At 37.9% G+C, this 25,348-nt stretch overlaps 1 protein-coding gene across 4 annotated transcripts; it reads left to right on the top strand.

The window, feature by feature from the left end:
- Window positions 1-402: 402 nt before the first annotated feature.
- Window positions 403-23,830, top strand: LOC106083426 (serine/threonine-protein kinase Genghis Khan). Of its 4 annotated transcripts, XM_013246417.2 has the most exons (18): window positions 403-490; window positions 1,015-1,239; window positions 1,334-1,605; window positions 1,671-2,912; window positions 2,975-3,600; window positions 9,934-10,076; window positions 10,143-10,323; window positions 10,401-10,507; window positions 17,476-17,591; window positions 17,708-17,849; window positions 17,907-18,418; window positions 18,483-19,188; window positions 21,492-21,695; window positions 21,862-22,047; window positions 22,124-22,217; window positions 22,287-22,501; window positions 22,597-22,709; window positions 22,899-23,830. In XM_013246417.2, the coding sequence occupies exons 1-18, from the start codon at window positions 478-480 to the stop codon at window positions 22,947-22,949; spliced, it is 5,148 nt and encodes a 1,715-aa protein (XP_013101871.1). In that variant the 5' UTR covers window positions 403-477; the 3' UTR covers window positions 22,950-23,830. The 4 variants fall into 4 exon arrangements, with proteins under 4 accessions (XP_013101871.1, XP_059224968.1, XP_013101870.1 ...); XM_059368985.1 differs by having other exon boundaries at window positions 17,708-18,418; window positions 22,127-22,217; XM_013246416.2 differs by having other exon boundaries at window positions 17,708-18,418.
- Window positions 23,831-25,348: the final 1,518 nt, after the last annotated feature.

The following is a 25,348-nucleotide window of genomic DNA, read 5'->3' as shown; positions in this document are numbered from 1 at the left end:
ACTTGTTGTTTTCACCATGTTGTTTTTTGTTTTGCAAATGAGACAACCCTTAAATAATTCAGCCACGGCCATAATATAGTACTAAAATGAAATACAACTGTATCGGCCAGGTTTTGTGTTTGGTCTTTACAGTGCAAATCATTTGTTATGGGACATAATCGATAACTATCAAGTGTTACTTTGTATAGGAAATGTTCATACTACATTAGGACTGTATAGTTCCAAAATGAAAGAGGGCCACAATGGAATGGTATAGAAGCCCACATTTGTTGCATTCATATAAACCGCAACAAAAAAAAAAAACGAATTATGAAATTAAATCGAAAATACTTTTATATCTCCTTAGTTAAGACGTCAAAGTTAGTGACAATTTAATCCGCCGATTCAAATATTGACCAAGCCGCCGTTGCCGACAAATTGTACTCGGCACAGTGTTCTGTTCATTTTTAGTCAAATGTGAGAATGTGAATTAAAAAAATGTCTTTTTGTGGTAAATATCTATCAGAAATAATGAAATATTAAAGGAACTGGCATAAATATTGCACGAAGCCATTAGCCAGATGGATAATATGAGTTTTCATTGTGTACACGCCTACAATACATCAAAATATTCTAATATTATTCATAAGAAAAAAGCACCCCCCTTTCCCTTTGACGCCTTACGTCGACGACACAATGAATGAATGAACAAAAAGAATTCCATCCACACCATTTGGGGTCCCACATATCATAATATATTGAGGTCAGCCCTTTGATTGACAATCGACACTTCAGAATTTTAGCTGTGGGAGCCCCTCAGATAAGGAGACATAGCTCCTAGATCTTTGCTGTGAAAAATATCCCCAAAGTTACATATATATATATACATCATATGTGGTGGTGGTGCACTTGTATATATATGTATATTTAGATTTCTCATCTATGAACGACGACACCATTTCATAATTTTTTTTTGTTTAAGAAATTAATATATGTATGTATTTTGGTTTTGCGTCTTGTGTGTTTTTGCTTCAGAATCTCTTGAAGAATCGTGTACAAGGCGATTGAGAATACTCGAATCTGTCATATTGGAACATGGCATGGCCGCAGACAATAAGGATAGGGATGGTGAAGACAACTTCCCTCATGGCAAAGCAATTTCAGTGGAGACACTGTTGGATGCCTTACTATTGCTTTACGAGGAATGTTGTAATTCTTCGCTTAGACGAGAGAAGACCGTTTCGGATTTCATAAAAATTGGTACGACTTTCTATGGGAATCTCATTACTCCCACAATTTGTCATGGGTCTGTAGGTCTGTACGCCTGTTTTAATTGTATCCTATTTGGCTTTAGCGAAACCTGTGGTGACATTGGTGAAGAAATTGCGACTGTCACGAGATGATTTCGAAATTATCAAAATCATTGGTCGGGGCGCGTTTGGAGAAGTTTGTGTTGTACGCATGATTAGCACACAAAAGATATACGCCATGAAGATCCTTAATAAGTGGGAGATGCTAAAGCGAGCAGAAACAGCCTGCTTCCGAGAGGAACGGGATGTTCTAGTTTATGGCGATCGCCAGTGGATAACAAATTTGCATTATGCCTTTCAAGATGACACTAACTTGGTAAGCTTTCTATTAAATGCCTTCTAATTGTAAGAAAATCTTCATGTAATGTCTTTCAATTGCAGTATTTAGTCATGGACTATTACTGTGGTGGCGATTTACTGACCCTGCTAAGCAAGTTCGAAGATCGTTTACCGGAGGATATGGCTAAGTTTTATATAGCCGAAATTATATTGGCTATAAATAGTATACACCAGCTTCGTTATGTACATCGTGACATCAAACCCGACAATCTGGTAATTGATGTAAACGGTCATATACGTTTGGCAGATTTTGGTTCTTGTTTGCGTCTGGGTGCAGATGGTAAGGTGCAATCTAATGTAGCCGTAGGCACCCCCGATTACATTTCCCCTGAAATTCTACGCGCAATGGAGGATGGTCAGGGGAGATATGGCGCAGAATGTGATTGGTGGTCCCTGGGCGTTTGCATGTATGAAATGCTCTATGGTGAGACGCCATTCTACGCGGAAAGTTTAGTGGAGACATATGGAAAAATAATGAATCATCAGAATTGTTTCGATTTTCCACCTGAAGATGGCATACAAAAAGTATCCGATGCCGCCAAGGACCTCATAAGGCGTCTTATATGTGCTCCAGAGTTTCGCCTGGGCCGCAATGGCATTGAAGACTTCAAGTCGCATGCGTGGTTTGAGGGATTAGATTGGGAGCACATAAGGCTGGGTGCAGCACCATATGTTCCAGATGTGGATAGCCCAACAGATACGTCGAACTTTGATGTGGACGACAATGCGATAAGGCATTCTGATTCAGTGCCACCTGCCGCAAATCCAGCATTTTCAGGGTTTCATTTACCTTTTGTGGGTTTTACATTTACCCAAAATAGCTGCATGTCTGATTTGGGTAAATTGGATATAAACAGCTTGACTTCGTCTAAAGATGGCAGTGAAGGAATTGACCGTTCGTTCTACAATACTTTGAAGCAAGAACTACTTAATGAGAAGAATCTATCTCCAGAATGTACACGCCAAATCCTCAACGAATTGAAAATATTTACCAAAAAGAAACAAGAACTAGATAGTAGTAGTAGTAGTAACTCAGGTGATAAGGAAGTCGATAGCAGCATTTCGAAAGCACGTCTTCAAGAATTAGACAAGGAAATAAACGAAATAAAGCGTGAGAAACTTGAGATAATAAAGGAATACAACGATGCTCTTGATCGAATAAAACAACAGGATTCAGAGTTAAAGGATGCAATAAGCCAAAGAAATCTGGCCATGATGGAATACTCAGAGGTCACGGATAAACTATCGGAATTGAGAAATCAAAAGCAAAAATTATCACGTCAGGTTCGTAGAACGCATTTTTATCAAATGTTGACACATTTACATTTTCTCCCGTTTGCAAATAGGTAAGAGATAAAGAAGAAGAACTCGAAACTGTTATGAAAAAAATCGACGTCTTGCGTCAAGATCTGAGAAAATCAGATAAAAGTCGCCGAGAGTTGGAAATGCGCATTGAGGATGCCCTAACTGATAAAGCAACCGAAAAGAAACAAAGGGAACGTGCTGAGGAATTCTGCCGGCAGCTGCAAGAAGAGCTTAATAAGAAAAAGAATTCTGATGCCTCATCCTTTGCAGCTGCGGCAGCCGGTGCAAATAATTTCAATTCAGAAGCAACTCGTTACGAAATCGAAAGAATTGAAATACAATGTACAGAAAAATTAAATCAACAGCAGGCCAGATATAATCTCGAAATATCAGCTCTTAGGGAGCAGCTTAAGGAAGCAGAAAAATATCAAGAAACTCTTCTCAACGAATTGCAACAGTCCCGAGAGAAATATGAGAATAGCAAGTTGGATACGCTTAGCGATACAACCGATACGATAAGTGAGCTGAAAGAAGACTATGACAAAGACAGGAATATGTGGATAGAAGAGAAGCAACGACTACTCATGGAGATGGAAATTCACAGTCAAAAGAGTATGCAAATGCAGGCCAAACAAAGTGAATTCGAGGACAATATTGAAGAACTAAAGTAAGTAATTGTGTAAATTTTCTTATTTTTTTTTACCATTTGCAACAATTGAAAACATATATTGCATGATGCTTCGTTATTTTACAATACGGAGTCTCCTTTTTTAGTATGATTTTTACATTGCGCCCTACAAGTGTAATGCCTGCTACAATTTTTAATAATTATTTAGCGGTTTTAAGCTTTCCTGCGCAGAGCAGATCTAAACAGTTTTACTGTTGTTGTTGTAGCCACATTTTAGTGTGGAGGTGGCGATCCTCGTCAAGCTCCTGTAGGCGAGCATGCTCGTTCCGGTCGAAAGGAGCGATCGCCAAGGTAACAGGGTGGCCATTGGTTATTTATAGGCGGCAATAACCCGCCTTGTCATATCGAGCTTCATAGGCACTCCGTATTTGTGAAGAGCCGGTGCCGCCCGACCTCTCACTGAGACCTTCCGCTCGATACCGTTGCAGATAATCCGTATGAAGCATTCCACTATCCGCAACCAGTGCAACCGCCCGGTAGATCGTAGCTAAGCTTCTCGTGACAGCTGAACATCACACTGATCAGACCACAATCTTCCGGCGTGTGTGGTTCCAATGCTATTCCGTGCCGGGGACACAACAATACTTTTAACAATTTTACTAATTTTACAATTCGATATAGAAGCGTGCACCTGAAACAAAAGTGATTGCACGTACATATGCATTAAATCAAAAGGAAACGGGCATAAGTGAATTTGTATTCAAGAAAAAATCCTATTAAAGAAAAAGAAAATGTGTTAACGAAGAAAATATTGTTAATAATAGAAACGAGCTCCTTAATAACTCCAGACAATAAAAAAAAAACTCCACCCACGAAAAAATCACGACTCACATACTACTATAACATACTTTTCGCATATACAATAGTAAGGGCCACCGTGGCCTAAGGAAAAAAATCGGTCTATATTTGCGTTAGATCGAAAAGTGAATCTATGTGTACCATGTTTGGGACAAAACAATAGAGTTAATGCAGCTTACCAGTCAACATTTTATCAGAATCAAGTAAAAAATATGTCCTTTGTGCCCTGATGAAATATATGAGCCTTGTTTGAAAAATGGAATTCATAATAGAGGTGTGCACGTGAGCTGTCGTGTCATACGTGGGTCATGTGATTCTTGAGTGAGATCCAAATCCAATCACGTGATCATGCCTGAGCGATTGAGATTATGCTCACGACTAACGATACACTCACGACTCACTAGAAAATAACGGCTAAAGTTAAAAAAATAATGAAAAACCAAATTTTTTGCACGTTCTTAAATCATACGGTAACGTGCGAATCTTTAATAAGTCGTTATGGCTGATACATTTTGGAAAATCACTCACTCAATTCAAATCACTCAGTGGAAAATCACTCACGCGCACATCTCTAGTACATAATACAAATCCGAGTAGCTGCAACGGCATTCGCGGACAATCAGCGGTATCGTGGGGAGAGTCTCCACAGGTTGCGGATAGTGGAATGCTCCATACGGAGTAGCAGCAACGGCAGTCTCGGACAATCAGCGGCATCGAGCGGTGAGTCTCAGTGAGAAGCCATGCGGCACCGGCTCTTGCATAAATACTGAGTGCCTATGATGCTCGATATGGCAAGGCGAGTTATTGGCGCCTAAATAAGCAATGGCCAATCTGTTCCCGCGGCGATCGGTTAGTGGATGGAAAGAGCTTGCTCACTTACAGGAGCTTGACGAGGATTGCCGCCTCCACATGCAAATGTGGCTACAACAACAAAAATCGGCGTTATAAACTTGATCGTGTACCTCGATTATGGTCACCAGATACTCAAACTTAAAATCAACACACGACACAAAATCTGGAAATATCTGTTGGGCTTTTTTAAAGCGATGTGGATGGTTCAACGTTAGGAACTATCAGGCATCTTTCTGTGAGCAGACTGCCACTTAGACTTAACCTAACCTGTGGAGGGAATATAACAACTTTAACACTACTTAACCGATGTAAATTATATTCTGTTTAGAAGAGCAGAATTGAATGAAAAAGTGGCTTACTTTACTAATTTAACTTCTAGCGCCCGTAAATCTAAAATTTGAGTTTGCTAAAATTTTGTATGTAAAATATGTTTACACCCTCCAATACCTACACCAAATCACGCCTTAATATGCGCATTAGTAGATAGTGCCGCATTTTCAATAAAAATCACATAAAAATGGGTAGGCACCAGTCATATGAAATATATAACACCTATTATTAACAAAAAGCGTGCCGGTAACCCCCTAAATGATTCATTTTGATTCGACCCAACCCCCTAAATGACTCATACCTCCCAAAATGACTCATATTGTTTCGACCCAACTATACCATACGTTTAAGGGTTTTTGGGAGTTATATAAGCATTGTTCTTTTCTTCCAAAGGTTTTTGATTTAAGTCAAACAAGGCGACCTTTCATTCAATACAAATTTATTAGATCGACCTACATGTCCGTTTGAGGATATTTTTTGAAGTGGTCGGTCTCCACACACACTTTTTCGAAAATACTAATAAATTCGATTTGTACACTACTCCCAATACCCTTTTATTTGAGTCCAATACAGACTCGATCGGCCTGTATGTTTTGGAAGCGGGTAGCCTCTAGATAGCTTGAGCCAAATTTGTGAAACAGATTTATACTCTTCCAAATACATTTCGTTGGATACTCATATTGCCCAAATAGGTAAGCATGTCCTGTTGGTGTTTTTGTTGTAAGGGCTCCTCAGACACCTAGAGTTGAATTTATTGTATCAGTTTCGCACTCCACTTATAAAAACCTTTCCTTTGACATCCATACTATCCCAAACGGTCAGTGTGTCCTGTTAAGTAGTATTGTTGTTGTTGTAGCCGTGAGTTATACACTGAGGCGGCAGCCCTTGCCGATGAAGAAGTTCATCGGGTCAATCCGGTACGTACAACCGGCTGCCATGGGATTGGTTAAGTAGTATTAAAAGGGTGGAGCTGTCCCCCCCGTTATCCTTCCTCCAAAAAGCTTTAATTTTCCATATTGGTCCTATTCATTAAAATGTCTTGTTGAGGATTTTGTTGGGAGTGAGACGTTTTCAGAGACGTGAGGCCAGTTTTATATTAAATTAGTACTTTTCTCATGAATAAATTTCATTTGAGTCTCATATTATAATGATCACTCTTTATGCCTACTTTACTCTCGAATACCTTTCATTTGTGTCCTATATTCCCATGGTTGGTCAATACGGCTTTAAACGGCAGTTTTGGGGGTGGCATGGCCCTAGGTTTTTGGAACCAAGCTTTAAAAAACCACATTCGTAATCCCGAATACCTTTCATTTCAATGCTATATTGTCTCGATTGGTCCACTTTTATTTTTGGGTGGTGCTTTAGGGGTAAGGGGGAGTCTATACGAACAAACTAATTAAACTAACCCACATAGAAACAAACATACGAAGATACAAGCAAACACAAATTTATACATATACTAGCATAGGCACGGTCGCTGCCCCGATGGTAAGACTTAGAAGCCCAATATATACTGTGAAAGGTACAACTGTATCCTTATTTGAGAATTTAGCTCAATCCTTACAGAAAGTACCATTTTACATGTTAAAGCACTCAAACGCACGCTTTTCAATAAAATTTCCTTCTCGCCCAATATATGCTGTCAAGGGGTAAATTGTATACCAATTTTGAGAGCTCAAATTCAATCTGTAAAGAAGGTACCCTTCCTCCTAATCGACCGATATATACTGCCAATGTGTATTTGTATCCTGAATTTCAGGATTCTAGCAAAATCCGTAAAGAAAGTACAATTATGTACATTTTAGTATCTAAATGTAACAATTTCAAAAAACTCTCTTAGTCTCCCAATATTTACCGTCAAGGTGTAACTGTGTCCCATTTTGAGAGCTGTAGCTTAACCTCTAAAAATAGTACTATGTTGTATGTTTTATTACCTAAAAATTCGAATTTCGAAAAATAAAATCTTCTAGTCGCCCTATATACCGTAAAGGAGTAAGTGCAATCCAATTTTGAGATGTGTAGCGCAATCTGTAAAGAAATTAAATATTCGTAATTAAAACAAAAATCAACTAGTCGCCAGATATATGTCAGGCAGTAACTGTATCCCAGTTTTGAGAGCTGGAGTTCAATCTGCGAAGAAAGTAATCGGATCGTAGCATGTTGTCCGCCCTACCCATAGGTCTGGGTGCCTTGGCACCTGTAGTCGAGAGTAATGTTTCAGGCTTCGTTGTTACTATAGAAGAAAGCCGACTATCTGGCGGCGCATCTTGCCACTATTTTCATAGCGTGCCTAGGACTAGCATATACCCCAAAGGGGGGATTTTTTTGGGTAGGGATTTGACCAGTCTACTACGAAGACGATGTTCTCATACTTCTAAATGTTAAAAATCGAAACAGAATCGAAACATCGAAATGAATATCCGCACCCTTTTTCAACTTAACCTAATTACAATAAAAATTTGTATTTTCTTCTTTCCCCTCTCTTAAACTACATTTTTTGAGCACTTAATTCAAGCCTTATGTTTTCAAAAATGTACAACAACAAGATCAACAATATCAAAGACTTTGATCAGAATTCATTCCGAACTGTCGGAAGAAATATTAAAAGAAACATTCGACGAGATGTTCAGACATCGTTCAGAATTCTTTCAGAACTGTCGGAACAAAAATTCCTTCAGACAAACAGTCCAGAAATCCTTCCGAAATGTTGGAAGACAAATTCAAAAAAAACCCCATACGAAAAGATGGTCAGAAATCGTTCAGAACTGTCGGAACAAAAATTCCTTCCGACAAACAGTGCAGAAATTGTTCAGAATTCTTTCCGAACTGTCGGAAGAAAAAATACAAAAAAAACCATATAAAAAATTGTTCAGAATTTTTTCCTGTCGGAACAAATATTCCTTCAGACTTAGAGTGCAGAGATCGTTAAGAATTCCTTCCGAACTGTCGGAAGAAAAAACTAAAAAAAACCCATACGAAAAGACGGTCAGAAATCGTTCAGAATTCTTTCAAGAACTTTCGGAACAAAAATTCCTTCAGACATAGAGTGCAGAATACCTTCCGAACTGTTGAAAGAAAAATTAAAAAGAACCATACTAAAAGAAGGTCAGAAATCGTTCAGAATTCTTTCTGAACTGTCGGAAAAAAAACTTCTTTTAGACAAACAGTCCAGAAATCGTTCAGAATTCCTTCCGAACTATCGGAATAAAAATCAAAAAAAAAAAAAAAAAAAAAAAAAAAAACATATGAAAAGGCGGCCAGATATCGTTAGAATTCTTCAGAACTGTCGGAACAAAAATTCTCAGAATGTAGAACAAAATTGGAAACGAATTCGGTAAGATCTTGTTGGAAGACTTCAGAATTTGTTCAGATTTGGTTTGTTGGGTGGCAAGACCACACTCACACGCATGTCTTACCTGTTTGCGCTCACATCACACTCAATATTTATGAATGAAATTTGAGGGACAAAGCAAGCAACAAAACAGAGATTTCGCTGCACACTAGGTATCAAGGCGTATTTATAAGGTGGTAACTCCACCCCATCTACAAAAGGTCCCCTTAACACACCAAGTTGCCTCATATTGGTGAATAACACTAACTGTATCTTTCGGGGTTTAAAGTCAAGGCAGCATACTATATGCACTCTGAACGGCCACATACCAAGATGTAAACGTCAAACTTTAACCCCTTCCTTTCCAAATGTTCTGAAAATCCCAAAAATATTCAAGAGCCTCAAAAAGGGGTGCAAAAACCATCCTTGTGGTAATTGAGCTCTAGTCGCAATATTCCTATTTCAGCCCTTTGGTAGAGGAATGATAATTACCCTGCCGTCAAAATAGTTTGAACTCAATTCAGGAGGAATCCTCATGTCCATACGTCTATGAAGTTATAATCAATCCCAGCCCAATTGGAATTGAGCCAGAACTACCCTGGTCTACCGTGGAATGTTAAAGGCATTCACTTGGTGAAAACTATTTAAACTGGAAAATTTTTAAATTTTTTTTTTTTCCTTGATACTCAACAATTATTAAGCTTCTTACTTCTTTCTTCTTGCTCTGATTGGTCGAAACAAATTTGCCGAAAATTTTAAATGTCATGGCGAATTGAATTTTCTTCGCCCTGTTTACAAATTTTGACATATCAAGTTCCCAAAAAAGATGCTTTGTTGTAGCAATTCGCCGATGCGGCCACCTTATAAATACGCCTTGGCCCACCTTATTAAATACGCCTTGCTAGGCATATATTCTAAATTGAAATTGTCACATAGCTTTGTTGTCTGCTTAATTTTTTTTTATAATTTTACATTTTTCTTTTCCAATATTTGTATAGATCAAAACGTCAGGCCATTAGCCAATGGGAAAAACAAATGTCCGAAATCATCCAATGGGTGTCAGATGAAAAGGATGCGCGCAGTTACTTACAAGCGTTAGCTACAAAAATGACCGAAGAATTAGAATATCTGAAACACTCTGGTAAGCCAAATATTGTAGTTATAGGATTTGTTAGTAAATGCTTTTAATCAAATAAAATCTCAAAAGGTCCATTCTATAAAAAGAATAACAATGATAACAATAAGAATTGGCGTAACAGGCGATCCCAAAAATTGGATAAAATGGAGTTACTTAACTTGCAATCTTCCCTGCAGTCGGAAATTCAAGCTAAGGCAGCTATTTCCGATGAATTAAGCAAAACTCGAGCCGAACTTATGGCCACACAAAAGTATGTTAAAATTGTAGCCCAAAAGTGTAGCCTTCATCAATCATAATAATATGGTCTTTGGTTAATTTTTACTTCAGAGATTTGAATGATTATCGCAAACGCTGTGAGTCGGCCATGTACGAGCTACACTATAAGGAAAATCAGCTAAGGGATCTGCAGAAGGGTTTGGAGTCGTCAAAAGGATGTAAGTATAACCAAAGATTTCATTTACATTATATATTTCTATTTTGTCTTACAAACATTTTAATCAAAATGGCTAAATTATTTTCTAAAAGTTTTATCTTAACCCAATGAAGAAAAAAAGTCACATTTAATGAGTTTGATGGCTGACACTCACTTACCCCCCACATGAGAAAGCTTAAATGATTGATTTTGTTGCTGTCGTTTACTTCTATTTTCCAAAAGGCCTAAAAGCTAAAGCAATTTTCTAATTATGAAATCTTGAACTGCTAGACAACACTTTCAAAATATTCATAATACCTAAATAGCGCGCGCTGCATGCATAAACCACACCACTACTCTCTGTCTGAACAAATTTCAAATGGTATTCAAATAACTCTTCAAACAAACTTATTTTACTTTTTATTTGATTTTTCTTTCTTAAAACCCCCACCCCAAAAAAAAAAAAACAACACCCAAAGACCCTGTAGATGCAAATATCGATGAGAGTATTGATGAATTTAAGAATTTGGAAAGAAATACAAGTACGATTAGTAGCGCCGATAGAAAGTCAAACCGTTCAAAATTTACTATATGTGCCAAATGCAATCAATATATGCGCTCAAGCGAACATTTTATAAATGCAAATACTTTTAAAAATGATATTAATGAGCAGGTCGATGTGAGCAGCTCTTCTGATACGAACCAAGCGCCGCAATTTATTGGTTCCACAATTAGGCAACGAACGACAAACGAACAACTAGTATTTAAACCATCTTTAGCCATAACAACCACCACCACTGCTACTGCTGCTTCCTTCAGTTGTAGCCAAAGTGATGCATTGAACGATAGACCCTTGTTATCAACGCCTTCACCGTCGTCTCCGTCTTCGTCGTCGTCCTCGGCAACATCGTCCTCTTCACATTTGAGTGCGAAAAAAACAATGAAAGAAATAAAATCTCACAATAATACAGTCTACTCCTGGGTTGGATTTACTTCATGTTTTCTCGGCATGTTGTATTTCTTCTTGCGCAACAATATTCAATAGATAATTGAGAAAAAGCACTTAAGTACAATTGAATTATATTGAATTTGAATTGAATTGAAAATAATTAATTGATTTGAATTGAATTGAATGTTTGTAACACGAAAAAATATATATCGATTTTTGTCAATTCTCACCACCATCATCCAAATTTCTCATCTCATTTTGGTTAAAATTATGAAAGTCTTAAGTGTTTTCCTCCCACCTACGCTCCACTTTGGGCAATAATAATGTTTTAGTCGTCGTATAGACAACATAAGATGCAAAGGCATTACTGACGGTAACGTATATGTTGCACTAGGGATTGGAACCTCGCGTATTTTTTTTTTGTCAATTTGGAAAGCGGCGGCGGTTATGCTTTATTGTTGTCTTGCAGCGCTTCAAAATTTCTAATCTCAAATTAGTTTCTACTACTCATTGGTTTCAATTCCTAGTTTTGTTTCGTTTCTTGTTAACTTTGTTTTGTTTGTCCTCTGTTTGCTTATTTATGTTCTTTTTACATTTTACTTTTTTCATTTCTTTTTTTTTTTTTTTTGGTTATGAAATTTCTAGTCATTGCCTTAAAAATTTTAGTTGTTTATCATGCATTTACTAATATGATCATTTGAAAATGAGTGTGTGTGTGTGTATGCGTGTTGAAAGGATTTGGTTTCACAACTCCAACAAAGACTTGGCAATATTTAAAGATATTGGATTTCAATTGTGATTTTTCTTTTCGTGAAAAATTGTTCCAACCATTCTTTTGTTGTAGCCACATTTGTATGGTGGTCATTGGTTTTTTAAAGAAACGAGCCAATAAATCGTCTTGTCATAACGAGTATCATAGGCACCCACTATTTATGCAAGAGCCGATGCCAACCGGCCTCTCCCTAAGACTCTCCACTTGATACCGCTGATTGTTTGCGACTGCAGTTGCAGCTACTCCATATAGAGCATTCCACTATACGTAACCTATGGACTCGCCCGGTAGCTCGCAGCTAAGTCTCCCGTGACAGCTATAGGCAACACCCAGATTGGAGCTCAAAGTTCCAGTCTGTCTAAAATTGGGTATTTACACTTTAATTTTGCATCTGTGTGCTCTTAAATAAATATGTTTATCGATTAAATTAATCCTCATATGAACTAGGTTAGTCTTTATGTACTTTTGCGATCAAAATTATCCCCAACTGGCTTTTCAATATGGCGAAAGTTTTCATATTGGAAGTCTTTGACTCCTAAACCCAAACTTTATAAGGAAAACCTGTGTTAAGCATAGAACAGATGTTTATTTATACGCTCACATGGATTTTTGCATATTCCTTTTCTTTTGGGACTAAATATACTCCTGAGTTACCATAATCTTCTTTGCTAATAGAGCGAGTTTCTATAAATAGGCTGGTGTAATATACAAGCCATGGCGCCATCTGTTAGTAATGTTCAATATTTATTATTGAATTTTCTTCCATTTGTTGCTTGCATCCATTGCATCTTGTAAAAATTTTTATTATTTCCTAAGAGCAACTTGTGGATTTTTTTATAACCTCCACCATAGGATTGCAACACCTCGATATATGCATCTAAAACCCCATATGGTATATATATTCTTGATCGTCATGACATTTAAAGTGCATCTAGCCATGTCCGTCCGTCCGTCAGTCGAAAGCACACTAACTTTCGAAGGAGTAAAGCTAGGCGCTTGAAGTTTTGCACAAATGCTTTTAGTTAGTGTAGTCGGATGAGATAGTAAATGGGCCAAAGCGGTCCATGTTTTGATATAGCTGCCATATAAACCGATCTTGGGTCTTGACTTTTAGAGCTTCTGGAGGGCGCAATTCTTATCCGATTTCGCTGAAATTTAGCATGAAGTGTTCTGGTATGACTTCCAACAACTGCTCCAAGTACAGTCTAAATCAGTCCATATCCTAATATAGCCGCCATATAAACCTATCTCCCGATTAGACTTCTTGCGCCTCTAGAGGGCGTAATTCCTATCGGATTTGGCTGAAATTTTACATGACGTGGTTCGTTATGAATTCCACCAACTGTGCTAAGTATGGTTGAATTCGGCTATTAACCTGAAATAGATGCCATAGAAACCGAACTTGGGTCTTGACTTTTTGAGCTTCTAGATGGCACACTTCTTATCCGATTTCGCTGAAATTTTGCATGAAATGTTCTGGTATGACTCCCAACAACTGCGTCAAGTATAGTCTAAATCAGTCCATATCCTAATATAGCCGCCATAAAAACCTATCTTCCGATTAGACTTCTTGAGCTTCTAGAGGGCGCAATTCTTATCCGATTTGGCCAAAATTTTGCAAATAAAACAAATTAAAAAATAAAAAAAAAAATTGGGAAAATTTTGAGATTTTCGGGTTATGTTCTAAACATTCATCAGAATATACTCAGAATTTCCCAAGATTTTTTCAAGACAAAAGTAAAAATATTCGGACTATATGTTCGAAAATGTGGAGAGTATGTGAAGATTATTTTCTAAACAAACCTCCGAGGGGTTCGGTATTTCTTCGGATGTTTTTTTTTAGATCACAGTTAACTTTTCGGGCAAAATTTTTCAGATTTTCCGATGAAACATCCGCAACTGTTTGGAATTTGGATCAATCATCAGAAAATGCTCCCATTCTCTGGTCAATTTCGGATGTTCCTTTAGAGTTTTGTCTAAAATTGTCAGGAAAATCTAACAAAACATCGGAAATAACTGAGCAGTTTCAAAAATTCCCACAGAATTTCCTAAGAGTTTTCTTACGAATTCTTAAAGAATTCGTTACGCAATTCTGATGCTAATTCCGAATTTCTCCTGACAAAACCTTCAGAATTCGTGTAAACCGCCCATACAACTTTCGTTACGATTTAGCAAAAAATTCGGAAAGTCGGAAACTTGTGCAGAGATTCTGTCCGAATTCATAACGAACTCGGCAAAAATTACTCACTGGGAAGGCACTTTAAAATGAGTGCAAACGATAGACATGAAGTAAATGACACGCTCACACCTTATAGCAGCAATCATTGTTGTCGTTTACGACTCTCAACTACCAAAACATGGAATGCCATTTTATGATTCGTTGAGCAACTAAGTGTTTTTGCTAATTAGCATAAAATGATTGTTGTTCGAATTTTACATTTTGAACAATACTCACGATGCTCACATGGGTCGCAACTGAATCGATGACACACAAAACCCCACAGCCATCGTTCAAAATCAGCGTTGACATTATTGTGCGTGATTTGTTATGGCTTGGTTAGACGCACGACATGATTACCAGGTATTGTACCGTAAACAGCTGAATACAATTTTTTCTCGCGAAGTGCACTATCTGTCAACGAGTTTTGTTGTGTGTGTTTATTGTAAAGAGTGATTTTTTTGAGGTTAGGATTTTCATGCATTAGTATTTGACAGATCACGTGGGATTTCAGACATGGTGTCAAAGAGAAAGATGCTCAGTATGCTTTGACATTTCATCATGAATAGACTTACTAACGAGCAACGCTTGCAAATCATTGAATTTTATTACCAAAATCAGTGTTCGGTTCGAAATGTGTTCAAATTTTGACAAATTTTGTTCAGCGATGAGGCTCATTTCTGGTTGAATGGCTACGTAAATAAGCAAAATTGCCGCATTTGGAGTGAAGAGCAACCAGAAGCCGTTCAAGAACTGCCCATGCATCCCGAAAAATGCACTGTTTGGTGTGGTTTGTACGCTGGTGGAATCATTGGACCGTATTTTTTCAAAGATGCTGTTGGACGCAACGTTACGGTGAATGAACACATTTCGAACCGAACACTGATTTTGGTAATAAAATTCAATGATTTGCAAGCGTTGCTCGTTAGTAAGTCTATTCATGATGAAATGTCAAAGCATACTGAGCATCTTTCTCTTTGACACCATGTCTGAAATCCCACGTGATCTGTCAAATACTAATGCATGAAAATCCTAACCTCAAAAAAATCACCCTTTAGTTAAAAACCATGACACATACAAACAACGAAAATTGACGCGAACTAGTAACATACACAAAATCAGATTTGCACTAATCACTATTTTTGACAGATAGTGCACTCAATATTTTGTTGTTGGGCAACTGCCACTACCAGCAAATGAATATATCTTGGTTAGACGACTGAAACAAAGAGAATAATAATGGGAGCATTGTTGCCACAACAGAAAATATTTTCCGACCAAATCTACAACTAGCCGACCACAATTTTAAATTTCTTTAAAATTTACTCTAGACAAAATTTTGATATTTTCTCTAAAACGACAAAATTTTGATAACAATTTCACAAAGACAAAAATTTTTATAAATTTGTTTCTAAATAATAATTTGATAACAATTTCCCAAACGCAAAAGTGATAAATTTATTTCTGAATAAGAAATTTGTAGGGCGTATATCATTAGGTTAGGGCGAAGATCATTAAATTTTACAATTTTTGTTTGAAGCCATCAGACCTAATATGGTTGAAAAGTCTTCTAACCGAAGACGAAGCGCGTCCCACAGTATGTGTATGGTGTGTGTTGCTATCTCTGGCTTTCCTTTTGCATTTGCAAAGAAAATCTCCGATCAATGAGCTCGTCTCGAAAGAGAAACAAACAAAAAAAAAATTTTACATTTTCAAGTTCATTTTGCCTGTTAGGGCGAAGATCATTAAATTTTACAATTTCTGTTTTTTTCTCTTTCGAGACGAGCTCAATGATCGGCGTTTTTCTTTGCAAATGGATTTTTACGCTATGCTACTAATAGAAAAAAATTATCTATCACATTGAAAATCTACCAAATTCGATTTGGGCCGTTCATCCGAGCAAATTTGGTAGAAAAAGCTCAAAACGGCGAAACTGAATTCGTACAGAAAACCTTCCCTATATATCAAGACAAATTTATAAATACTTCTTAAGGATCCCCGGAAGCCCCGTTTAATTTTTGGGTTCACGATCTCTCCGTTTCACTTTATCAGCCCCTGCCGAAATTTTAGATTAGGTACTAGTCCTAATTTTTCCTTATAGCCCTTATACATATATAACGTGCTGTATTTTAAACTGAAGATTTGTATTGCCCTTGAACATTCCATTAAGGAACAGGGGCAAACTTCTCACATATCAATGAGTGGAGCACTATTCAAGTTTAAGCTTAAAGATATGGGACCTCCTTTTTTGTACCGTGTCCGTAGTGCGTGCCGCTTAGAGACTTCACCGGTTGGTGAAGTTTTTACATGGCCGGATGCCTTACAAATGTTGCCAGCATTTTTAAGGGGTAACTACGGCTGAAATTTTTTTCCTAATGTTCACGCCGGCATGATTTGTATTACGGCCTTCCACTATTTGGGTTGTCATTGGCAATTAAGATGTTGATTTTAACTTTTCATTACTTTTAACGCTATGCTATTGACAAGATTAATACTAATGCGTTAAAATTTGTTCAAGCTTTGTTAAACATCCATCTACATGTGAAATACATTCTCATATTGTTAAGTTACCATGTGCTGCTGTTCGTTCATTACATGCTGTTTCATTGTAGTTCTGTGATAGGATCCCAGCTAGTTCCCTTCATCTCCTGATGAATATTACAAAGAAATTCCAGTTTTGACCAACTAGACATTACCTATTATTTTTATTCCAACTCCTTTTGATGATAATGGTTCGCCTTTTGTGTCTCCTGCTTTCTTCGTTGGTCATTTTTAAATGTGTGTTCCTTTTCAATGTTGCAACATTATCATTCTTCATTGGGCAAAATTAAAAAGTACATACCACCTAAATATGGAGTTTATGGGCAGTTTAATCATTTACTCCCTTTCTTCCGAAAATGTCCGGTGTTCTTCTTGTAACTAAATCTGTATTTGTTCTTTTTTTATTTAAACATCCTACATATGCTTGCACATAACATTGCGTGTGTGTGTTTGTATTTTTGCAAACCGACAAACAAATCATTCCATCCATCAATCCCTCAATGTATGCAGTTCTGGAAAGATCAAATTCACAGGTATCTTATAATTATTTCAATAAAGAAGCTGCAGGCATTTTCAAGGAATCTGATCCAAACATCTGCGGCTTGTCATCCGTGGGCGATACAGTGGTGAGTTATATTTGTATAGAGCACATACTTTAAGACCCTGCCTAAGAGGGTGTCCCAATTAAATGTGAAATAAACATTCTACGACTCCCTTTCCTTGCAACCATCCCACATTTTAGATGAACTCTTCCTCGAATATATTCTTCTCGGATGACTCAGCGGATCAGAGGCAAGCGGGGCCAATGTCTTCTGCCGTTTTTGCAGGCGGCAACTATCCCATGAACTTATCCCCCGAACACAATTTATCGTATGGGGAAGAGGGTAAAGCTCTTATACGTAATTCCAGTTCAAAAAGTAATTTGAGTTGTAAATCAACAGAACCCCCGCACCATCATCAGCTCCAGCAAACACCAAGCGTACATAAGCAAAAAATACACCAATTTCTGGTTCGTACCTTCAGCAGTCCCACCAAATGTAACCATTGTACTTCCCTAATGGTGGGCCTAACACGCCAGGGTGTTGTATGTGAAATCTGTGGTTTCGCCTGCCATACGAACTGTTGTCAAAAGGTTCCTACTATATGCCCAGTACCCAACGATCAAACAAAGCGGCCTTTGGGTATTGATCCCACGCGGGGCATTGGTACTGCCTATGAGGGCTATGTCAAAGTGCCGAAACAGGGCGTAGTCAAACGAGGATGGGTGCGGCAGTTCGTGGTAGTGTGCGACTTCAAGCTATTTTTGTATGATATCTCTGCCGATCGCAGTGCATTGCCATGTGTGAATGTTTCACAAGTGCTGGATATGAGGGACACGGAGTTTGCGGTTACTAGCGTAAGGGAAAGTGACGTTATCCATGCCGCCAAAAAAGATGTGCCATGTATATTCAAGGTAAACATTTTGAAAAACAAAATGCTCATTATTTAAATAATTTTTTTTATTAATTCATTTTTAGATAAAAACGTCCTTAATCGAGGGTGGACCCTGCCTAAATACTCTAATGCTGGCCGACAATGAATCGGAAAAAACCAAATGGGTGGTGGCATTAAGCGAATTGCATCGCATCTTAAAGCGCAATAATCTACCCAACACCGCTATATACAAAGTCAATGAGATATTGGACAGTTCTTTGGCTTTGATGCGCAATGCCCTGAGCGCCCTCATCGTCTATCCCGACCAATTGCTATTGGGCACTGATGATGGCCTGTATTGCATTAATTTCGAACAATACGAAATAGCTCGTATCGGTGATAGCAAAAAGATTTTACAAATCTGGTATGTGGAGGAGGAACATATTCTGGTATTACTTTGCGGCAAACAGCGGCACATTCGATTGTTGCCCATACGCGCTTTAGAGTGCAGTGATGTGGAATGGATTAAAGTGGTTGATTCGAAGAATTGTGTGGCAGCATGTACTGGCATTATTAAACGGGTACCAGCATTGGTTTACTGCTTTGTGGTCGCATTGAAGAAGCCCACAAATCAAACACAGATCATTGTATATGAGATCAATCGCAATCGTCTGCGTCATCAGAAGATGTGCGAATTTACGGTGGCGTACACGGTGCAATGCGTACAAATACTCTCCGATATGCGTTTGGTAATCGGCCATCAGAGTGGTTTCACTGCCTATTTGCTGCAGGGAGAAGCAACGGCCATGTGTAAGTAAAATATTGAATATTGTAGTCAAATTACTTATAGTTATTCAAGATGGGTACTACTTTGTAAGTTTTATTGTAGTACTAACCTTTAACACTTCGCATGCAAAACCATTTCAAAAAATTTGTTGAAACAAAATTTGAAAATTTGATATATTATTAACAAAATTTGGTGAAAAAGGTTTAGGTTAGGTTAGGTTGAATGGGTCGCCCACCAAAGGTGAGGTAGGCCAGTCACTCGGAGGTCAGTTTGGCCCTTTGTGGTACCCTAGAGAGAGAAAGGGAAGAAAAAAAAAGAAAATGTGAGACCTCGTACTAGAGGTCATCCTCATCCTCATCGAGGCAACTCCTACAGAAGTCATTGTGAGGTATCTCCATGCGGCGTATGGCACAGTGTCCGGTTATGACCCCTGTCAAAGTACTCATCGACCTCTTATCGAACGCCAGCCACTCCCTCCATTCGCAGCCTGGCAACCATCTACCGTGTCCCACCTCACCACCGACGCCGCCCTGCGCATCCCATCTACTGTGTTCAGTAGTACCCTCGGCGCGGACGAACCCCTACTGGCGCACACGTCCGCCCTCTCATTTCATGGAATCCCCACATGCCCGGGAACCCATGTCAGCGTCACATCGTGGTCTCGGAGCCTATCCAAGGATTCCAAATAGTCCGCGATTCATCTCGACCTCACCATCCTCGACCCCAAGACCTTGAGCGCCGCCATACTGGCCACATAAATTCTGAGTTTCGAGGGCGGTAAGCTCCTTGCCAAACCTCTGCCTGAAAGACCATACACTCGTCCGGCAGTCTCAGAGACATACTGATATTGAGTGCATTAGAGTTGACCCCCAATCCAGCCCCTAACACCATCTTGGAGCCATCTGTGTAGATCAAGGTCTCATCCTCCTCAAGTACACCATAAAATGAAAATGAATCGCGAATGCCCTCACTCCAGCCGACACTGGTGCCAGATAATAGGAAATCCTCCTCAGTCTACCCTCCGTATGCATAACACCCAGAATAGAACTGTGGCCGCAAACATCCTCCTTCAGCATGCCGAGCGCTCTCAGCTCTCAGCCCGTCGTCTTTGGTTAGAAGACTTTTCAACCACATTAGGTGTGATGGTTTCAAGGGCCGGGTGTTGGTATGCTTTATTTGAATCGTATTAATAGCGAAAACGCATCTATGATACAATTACCACATTAACCACGCTCGACAACCCCGTCTATTAGCTGTACTTTTCACAATGCGTGTATTTTTGTGCAATGACAGAAATTCTTTCTGTGACAAATTACACTTCTTTCGTACTACACCTGATTTTGTGCATCTGTTGGAAGTTGTATTGATGGCTTCGAACGCTCTCGCTATTGCTCCGTGTACCCAGGTTTGAATCCTGGCCGGGCTCTACCGCATTTTTCAAGTTTTTTGCCTGTTAGGGCGAAGATCATTAAATTTTACAATTTTTGTTTGTTTCTCCTCGCTCTAACATAAGGCCCAAATATTTGTTTAGTGCAACTTTATACATACTTTTTATATTTAACCCATTAGCGCCTTGTCCGTTTTTGATGAAATATCATATATTCAAAGAAACAAATTAAAAGAAAAATTTATTTTTTTTCCTAAGCCACTATGTTTTTACAACAAAAAAATAATTTTGTGAATATTTAATGGCCATTTAGCGAAAAAAATGAATTTTAATGACTTTGAAATAAATAATAATTTATATTGACGTAGCAATTCTTTTTTAATATTTTTAACAAAAAAAAATTACGAAATTTAAAAAAATAATTTTTTAAAAAATTTTGCAATAAATTAAAAAAAATATATATTTTTATTTCCTAAGCCACTATGTTTCCACAACAAAAAATCATTTTCTTAATATTTTATGGCCGTTTAGCGAAGAAAATTGGATTTAAATGATTTTAACATTCGCACCTGCTGCCAAAATAATAGGTTTATCGCCATATATTTTTTTTTTTTATATAGAAACCATCAAATGCAACTTGTCACTGAAAAGGTTTACTGAAATCTTGCTTCTAAGAATTTTGAGAAAAATTTTTGTTTGATTTTTTGTTATATAAAAAAAGTCGACAAGCCAATTTTCACCAAAACATGACCTTATATGACGGAAAATATGTTTTGACTAGTTTCATTCGTGAACTTTACTCCGTCGAAATTTCATTAGGATACCTCTTTTCTTACTTGAGCTACAATTTTTCTAAGACAGCTCTGTTTTTGGATATTTTTCTATCTATTCGTCCTTAATGGGTTAATTATACATTATTTATTTTTTTTTCATCTGCAGCTCTAATACATCCTGAAAACCAACTGTGTGCCTTTCTCAACTATTCTGGTGTGGATGCTATACGTGTCATTGAAATACAATGCGCTGGAGGTGGTTATGGCGAATATTTATTAGTTTTCCAAACGCTGGCCATATATGTGGATTTACAAGGACGAAAGTCACGAGATCGAGAGATTATGTATCCAGCTCTTCCTTCACATATTAGTAAGCCATATTGGTCTAAAGCAGTGTTGGGCACACAAGGCACAATGCAATACATGGGCTCATGGGCTTGGCAATAAAGTGTAAATGTGTTAGTGTGCCCATCACTGGCCATAAGCCTTATTATTGATAATCTATGGTAATTTCATGTTTTTCTATATTTGTAAAGCTTATTCGGATGGTCATTTGCTGGTGTTTTCCGAAACGCACTTAGATATATTCAATACACAAACTGCGGAATGGGTGCAGTCAATAGGGCTGAAACGCTCCTCACCTCTAAGTCAACAAGGGAACATTGTTCTAACACACATTAATGATACGCCTAATGTTGTTTATCTAGCCAACATACATACAAGTAGGTTGATAGAAATGTCCACAAAAAAAAGTATTCTTCTTTGTACTGGTATTAACACAGTTTTTCTTTGTTATAGAAGGACTTTTCCAATCGAAGAATCTCAAGCGTATTAGTGGTATCAATACAAAACGACGGTTTTCAATGCGTGAAATCAACAAAACCATTAAAAAGTAAGCGAATTTTATTTTATTTTTTTTTCTTTGCTTATTAAGTTAATTTTGGCCCATTTAATTTTGCAGTACGGATAGGAGATCAAAAATGATTTCAGCTCCCACCAACTTTAATCATATATCGCACATGGGTCCTGGTGATGGCATTCAAAATCAGCGCCTGTTAGATTTACCAACCTCCATTGAAAGTCCTAATGAATCTCGTAGTCAATTGCTAAGTATGATACAGCCCGATATGGCTTCTCTCAAACAATTCCGGCAACTTAAAATAGGTCACAACAATGGTAAGTATTATTTGGTTGTTGTGTTGAAGTTCTTCATATTTTGAAGTTCATTTGTGTCTTACGTTCATTCATTCTAACGCTTTATTACTACCCAGGAGTAATGCAGAAAAGCACAATGCATGACCAGCAATCTGAGCTAAATTACTCAGAATCTCGTTCACCAAGTCCATACGGCAATGAATCATCTTCATTTAAAGACATGTTCGATGTAAGATCTCAAAAGTGTTTTTTTGTTGTTGTTGTTTTAACTTAACACACCATTCAATATCTCTCTTAATATATTCATACATACATATGTGTACATAATACGTACGTGTGTGTATGTAAGCGTGTGTGTGTGTGTGCCTAAAATTTAAATTCTTGTGTTTACTTAATAATCGAATGTATCTAATTTTAGGATGAATTATCATTCAGTGCTCAACTTATGAATGAGGGAAATCAGCAGTGACATTCATTACGATCGATATTGTCTATATTTTCTGAGCAGCATACCTAGAGATTTGTGCAATAATGAGAGTGTGTTGTGTGTTGGCCTCCCCAAGACACAATGAGTGAGTGAATGGAAAAGAATTTCCTACCATTTCACAAATGCGCTGAAGATGAATGCAAAACTGATCTCGTCATCATGCTGACCCAACTCACAAACAGATTCACCCACACACACATACACACACTCAAATCAATACGGAAGAAAGGCGAAGAAGGAAGGAAGAAAGGAAATGCTATCCAAACATTGAACTACATACATATTTATATACATGCATATAAAATATTACTTATACATTAATATTATGATACGGTTATTTAATTATTATTATTATATATTATAATTATTTTTTCATATTAACGCTATTACGAACGATCAAAAAAACAATAACAAATATTTATACATACATATAAAATAATCTACATTTACATACATACTATTGTATAATTGAAGTTAGTTGGGCAATTTTTGCATAACCAAACCCCTAACACAACACAAAAACGAGTGAAACACAAATTCACAACCCAAAAAGGGAAGATATTTTATACAGGCAACACAAGTAGGTTTCCTTGAATGAAATATTTTCTCCTAGGGAATAAAATGCACACTTTACACTTTTCATAAAAAAACAAAGCAGCCCAAAACCCCATCCAGCCTCTACCGCATCCACTTAATAATTATTTAATAAATGAGTTGCGAATGAATTTTAAAAAAACCCCCAAAGCAAAATTGAATGAAAACAAAAACGAAAACAAAACGAAATCAGAACAAATAAAGTAGACGTATTCTTAATTGGATTTAGAAAGAAAGAATGAATAATAACAATAACAATATTTGTTAAATTTTTGGTGACTTTATTTTTTTCTACCAGGCTGTAAAATATCTTTCGAATAGAATTTATCACCGTTTTTATGACAAAGAAAGAAAGCTGCCGAGTAAATGTATGTAGATACAAATGTCTAAAAGTATTCGGGCCAGTTTTTGGTTGCTTCTCACATTCATCACTTTACTCGGTTGTAGCATCAACGATGTTTGGTCGCACAGTTCTACTGTAATGGACAAACAGTCTGAATGCTTCTTGCACGGGGAGAAAAATACAGCCCGATGAAAACGGCTCGGAATGCAACGTAGATTTAGAGCTCTTTGCCAATCCCATAGCAGCTGGTTCTGCGTACAGTCATCGGCAAGGGCTGTGTACAACACATCGCTTCCGGCACGGGAAAACTGTGTGCACCACACTGGCTGTATCAATGAGGTCTGATACGTGTGGTGTTCATTGCAGTCACGAGAAGCTTAGTTGCAAGATACCGGGCACGCCCACAGGTTGCGGATAGTGGAATGCTCCATACGGAGTAGCTGCAACGCAGTCGCGGACAATAAGCGATATCGAGAGGCCAGGTGGCACCGGCTCTTGCATAAATAGTAGGTGCCTATGATACTCGGTATGACAAGGCAAGTTATTGGCGCCTTTAAATAACCAATGACACCTTGCTAACGCAGCGATCGGTCCTTTGGACTGGAACGAGCTTGCTCACCTACAGGAGCTTGACGAGGATCGCAACCTCCACATGGAAATGTGGCTACAACAGAGATTTTCGTCGTTTGATACTTCACTGAATTAACAATCCACGTCAAGCTCCTATAGGTGAGCAAACTTATTGCGGTCCAGAGGAACGATCGGCAACATGATTTATCGGACTGCAAATCGCAAATTTGCCCATTATGGGACAGGCGTAAACTTCTCAGATATCAATGAATGCTGTCCGATTCAAGTTTAAGCTCAGATATAAGGGACATTTTCTTTATTGCCGAGTCTTAACAGCGTGCAACTTTGAACAGATGTTTTGTAAAGGTAAGCTGTTTTATGAAAAGTAGCCGTTACATGAAAATACAAAAGCTAACGTCAAAATGGATCAAAAAGGCAGACGTAAGTAAAAAAATATAGCAGCTAGCGTTCAAGTACAGAAACCTCGACAAATGAAGTTGTAATTTTACCACAAGCCGGGAATTCTACACTAGAAGGTAAGTGCAAAATTTGCGGAATTAATTGGAAAATCTTGAAAAATTAAAACATTGTATCCTTCCAGACACCAAGAAGAGATGGAATCATCCTCATCGGAGAGCTACGATGAAATCAACACCGTTCCTTTGAATATGTTAAGGAGGGAAGATGCTGCCAAGGGATTGAGTGGTTCTAGCTGGGCAGTTAAACAAGTGACGCACAGTGGGATTAGAAAAAATTAGTGCAAATTAGTCTGCCAATTGTGAACGGATACACACATGACCAAATAGAAAACTCGCTTAGCCTCACATCAGTGGTCGTAGCAATTTATCTAGCCATAATATCCAAAAGCATTAGA

Source organism: Stomoxys calcitrans, chromosome 5, assembly GCF_963082655.1.
Source record: "Stomoxys calcitrans chromosome 5, idStoCalc2.1, whole genome shotgun sequence".
In the NCBI taxonomy this organism is placed as follows: domain Eukaryota; kingdom Metazoa; phylum Arthropoda; class Insecta; order Diptera; family Muscidae; genus Stomoxys; species Stomoxys calcitrans.
The sequence above is the reverse complement of the archived record's forward strand: the minus strand, read 5'-3'. Positions and strand labels throughout refer to the sequence as shown.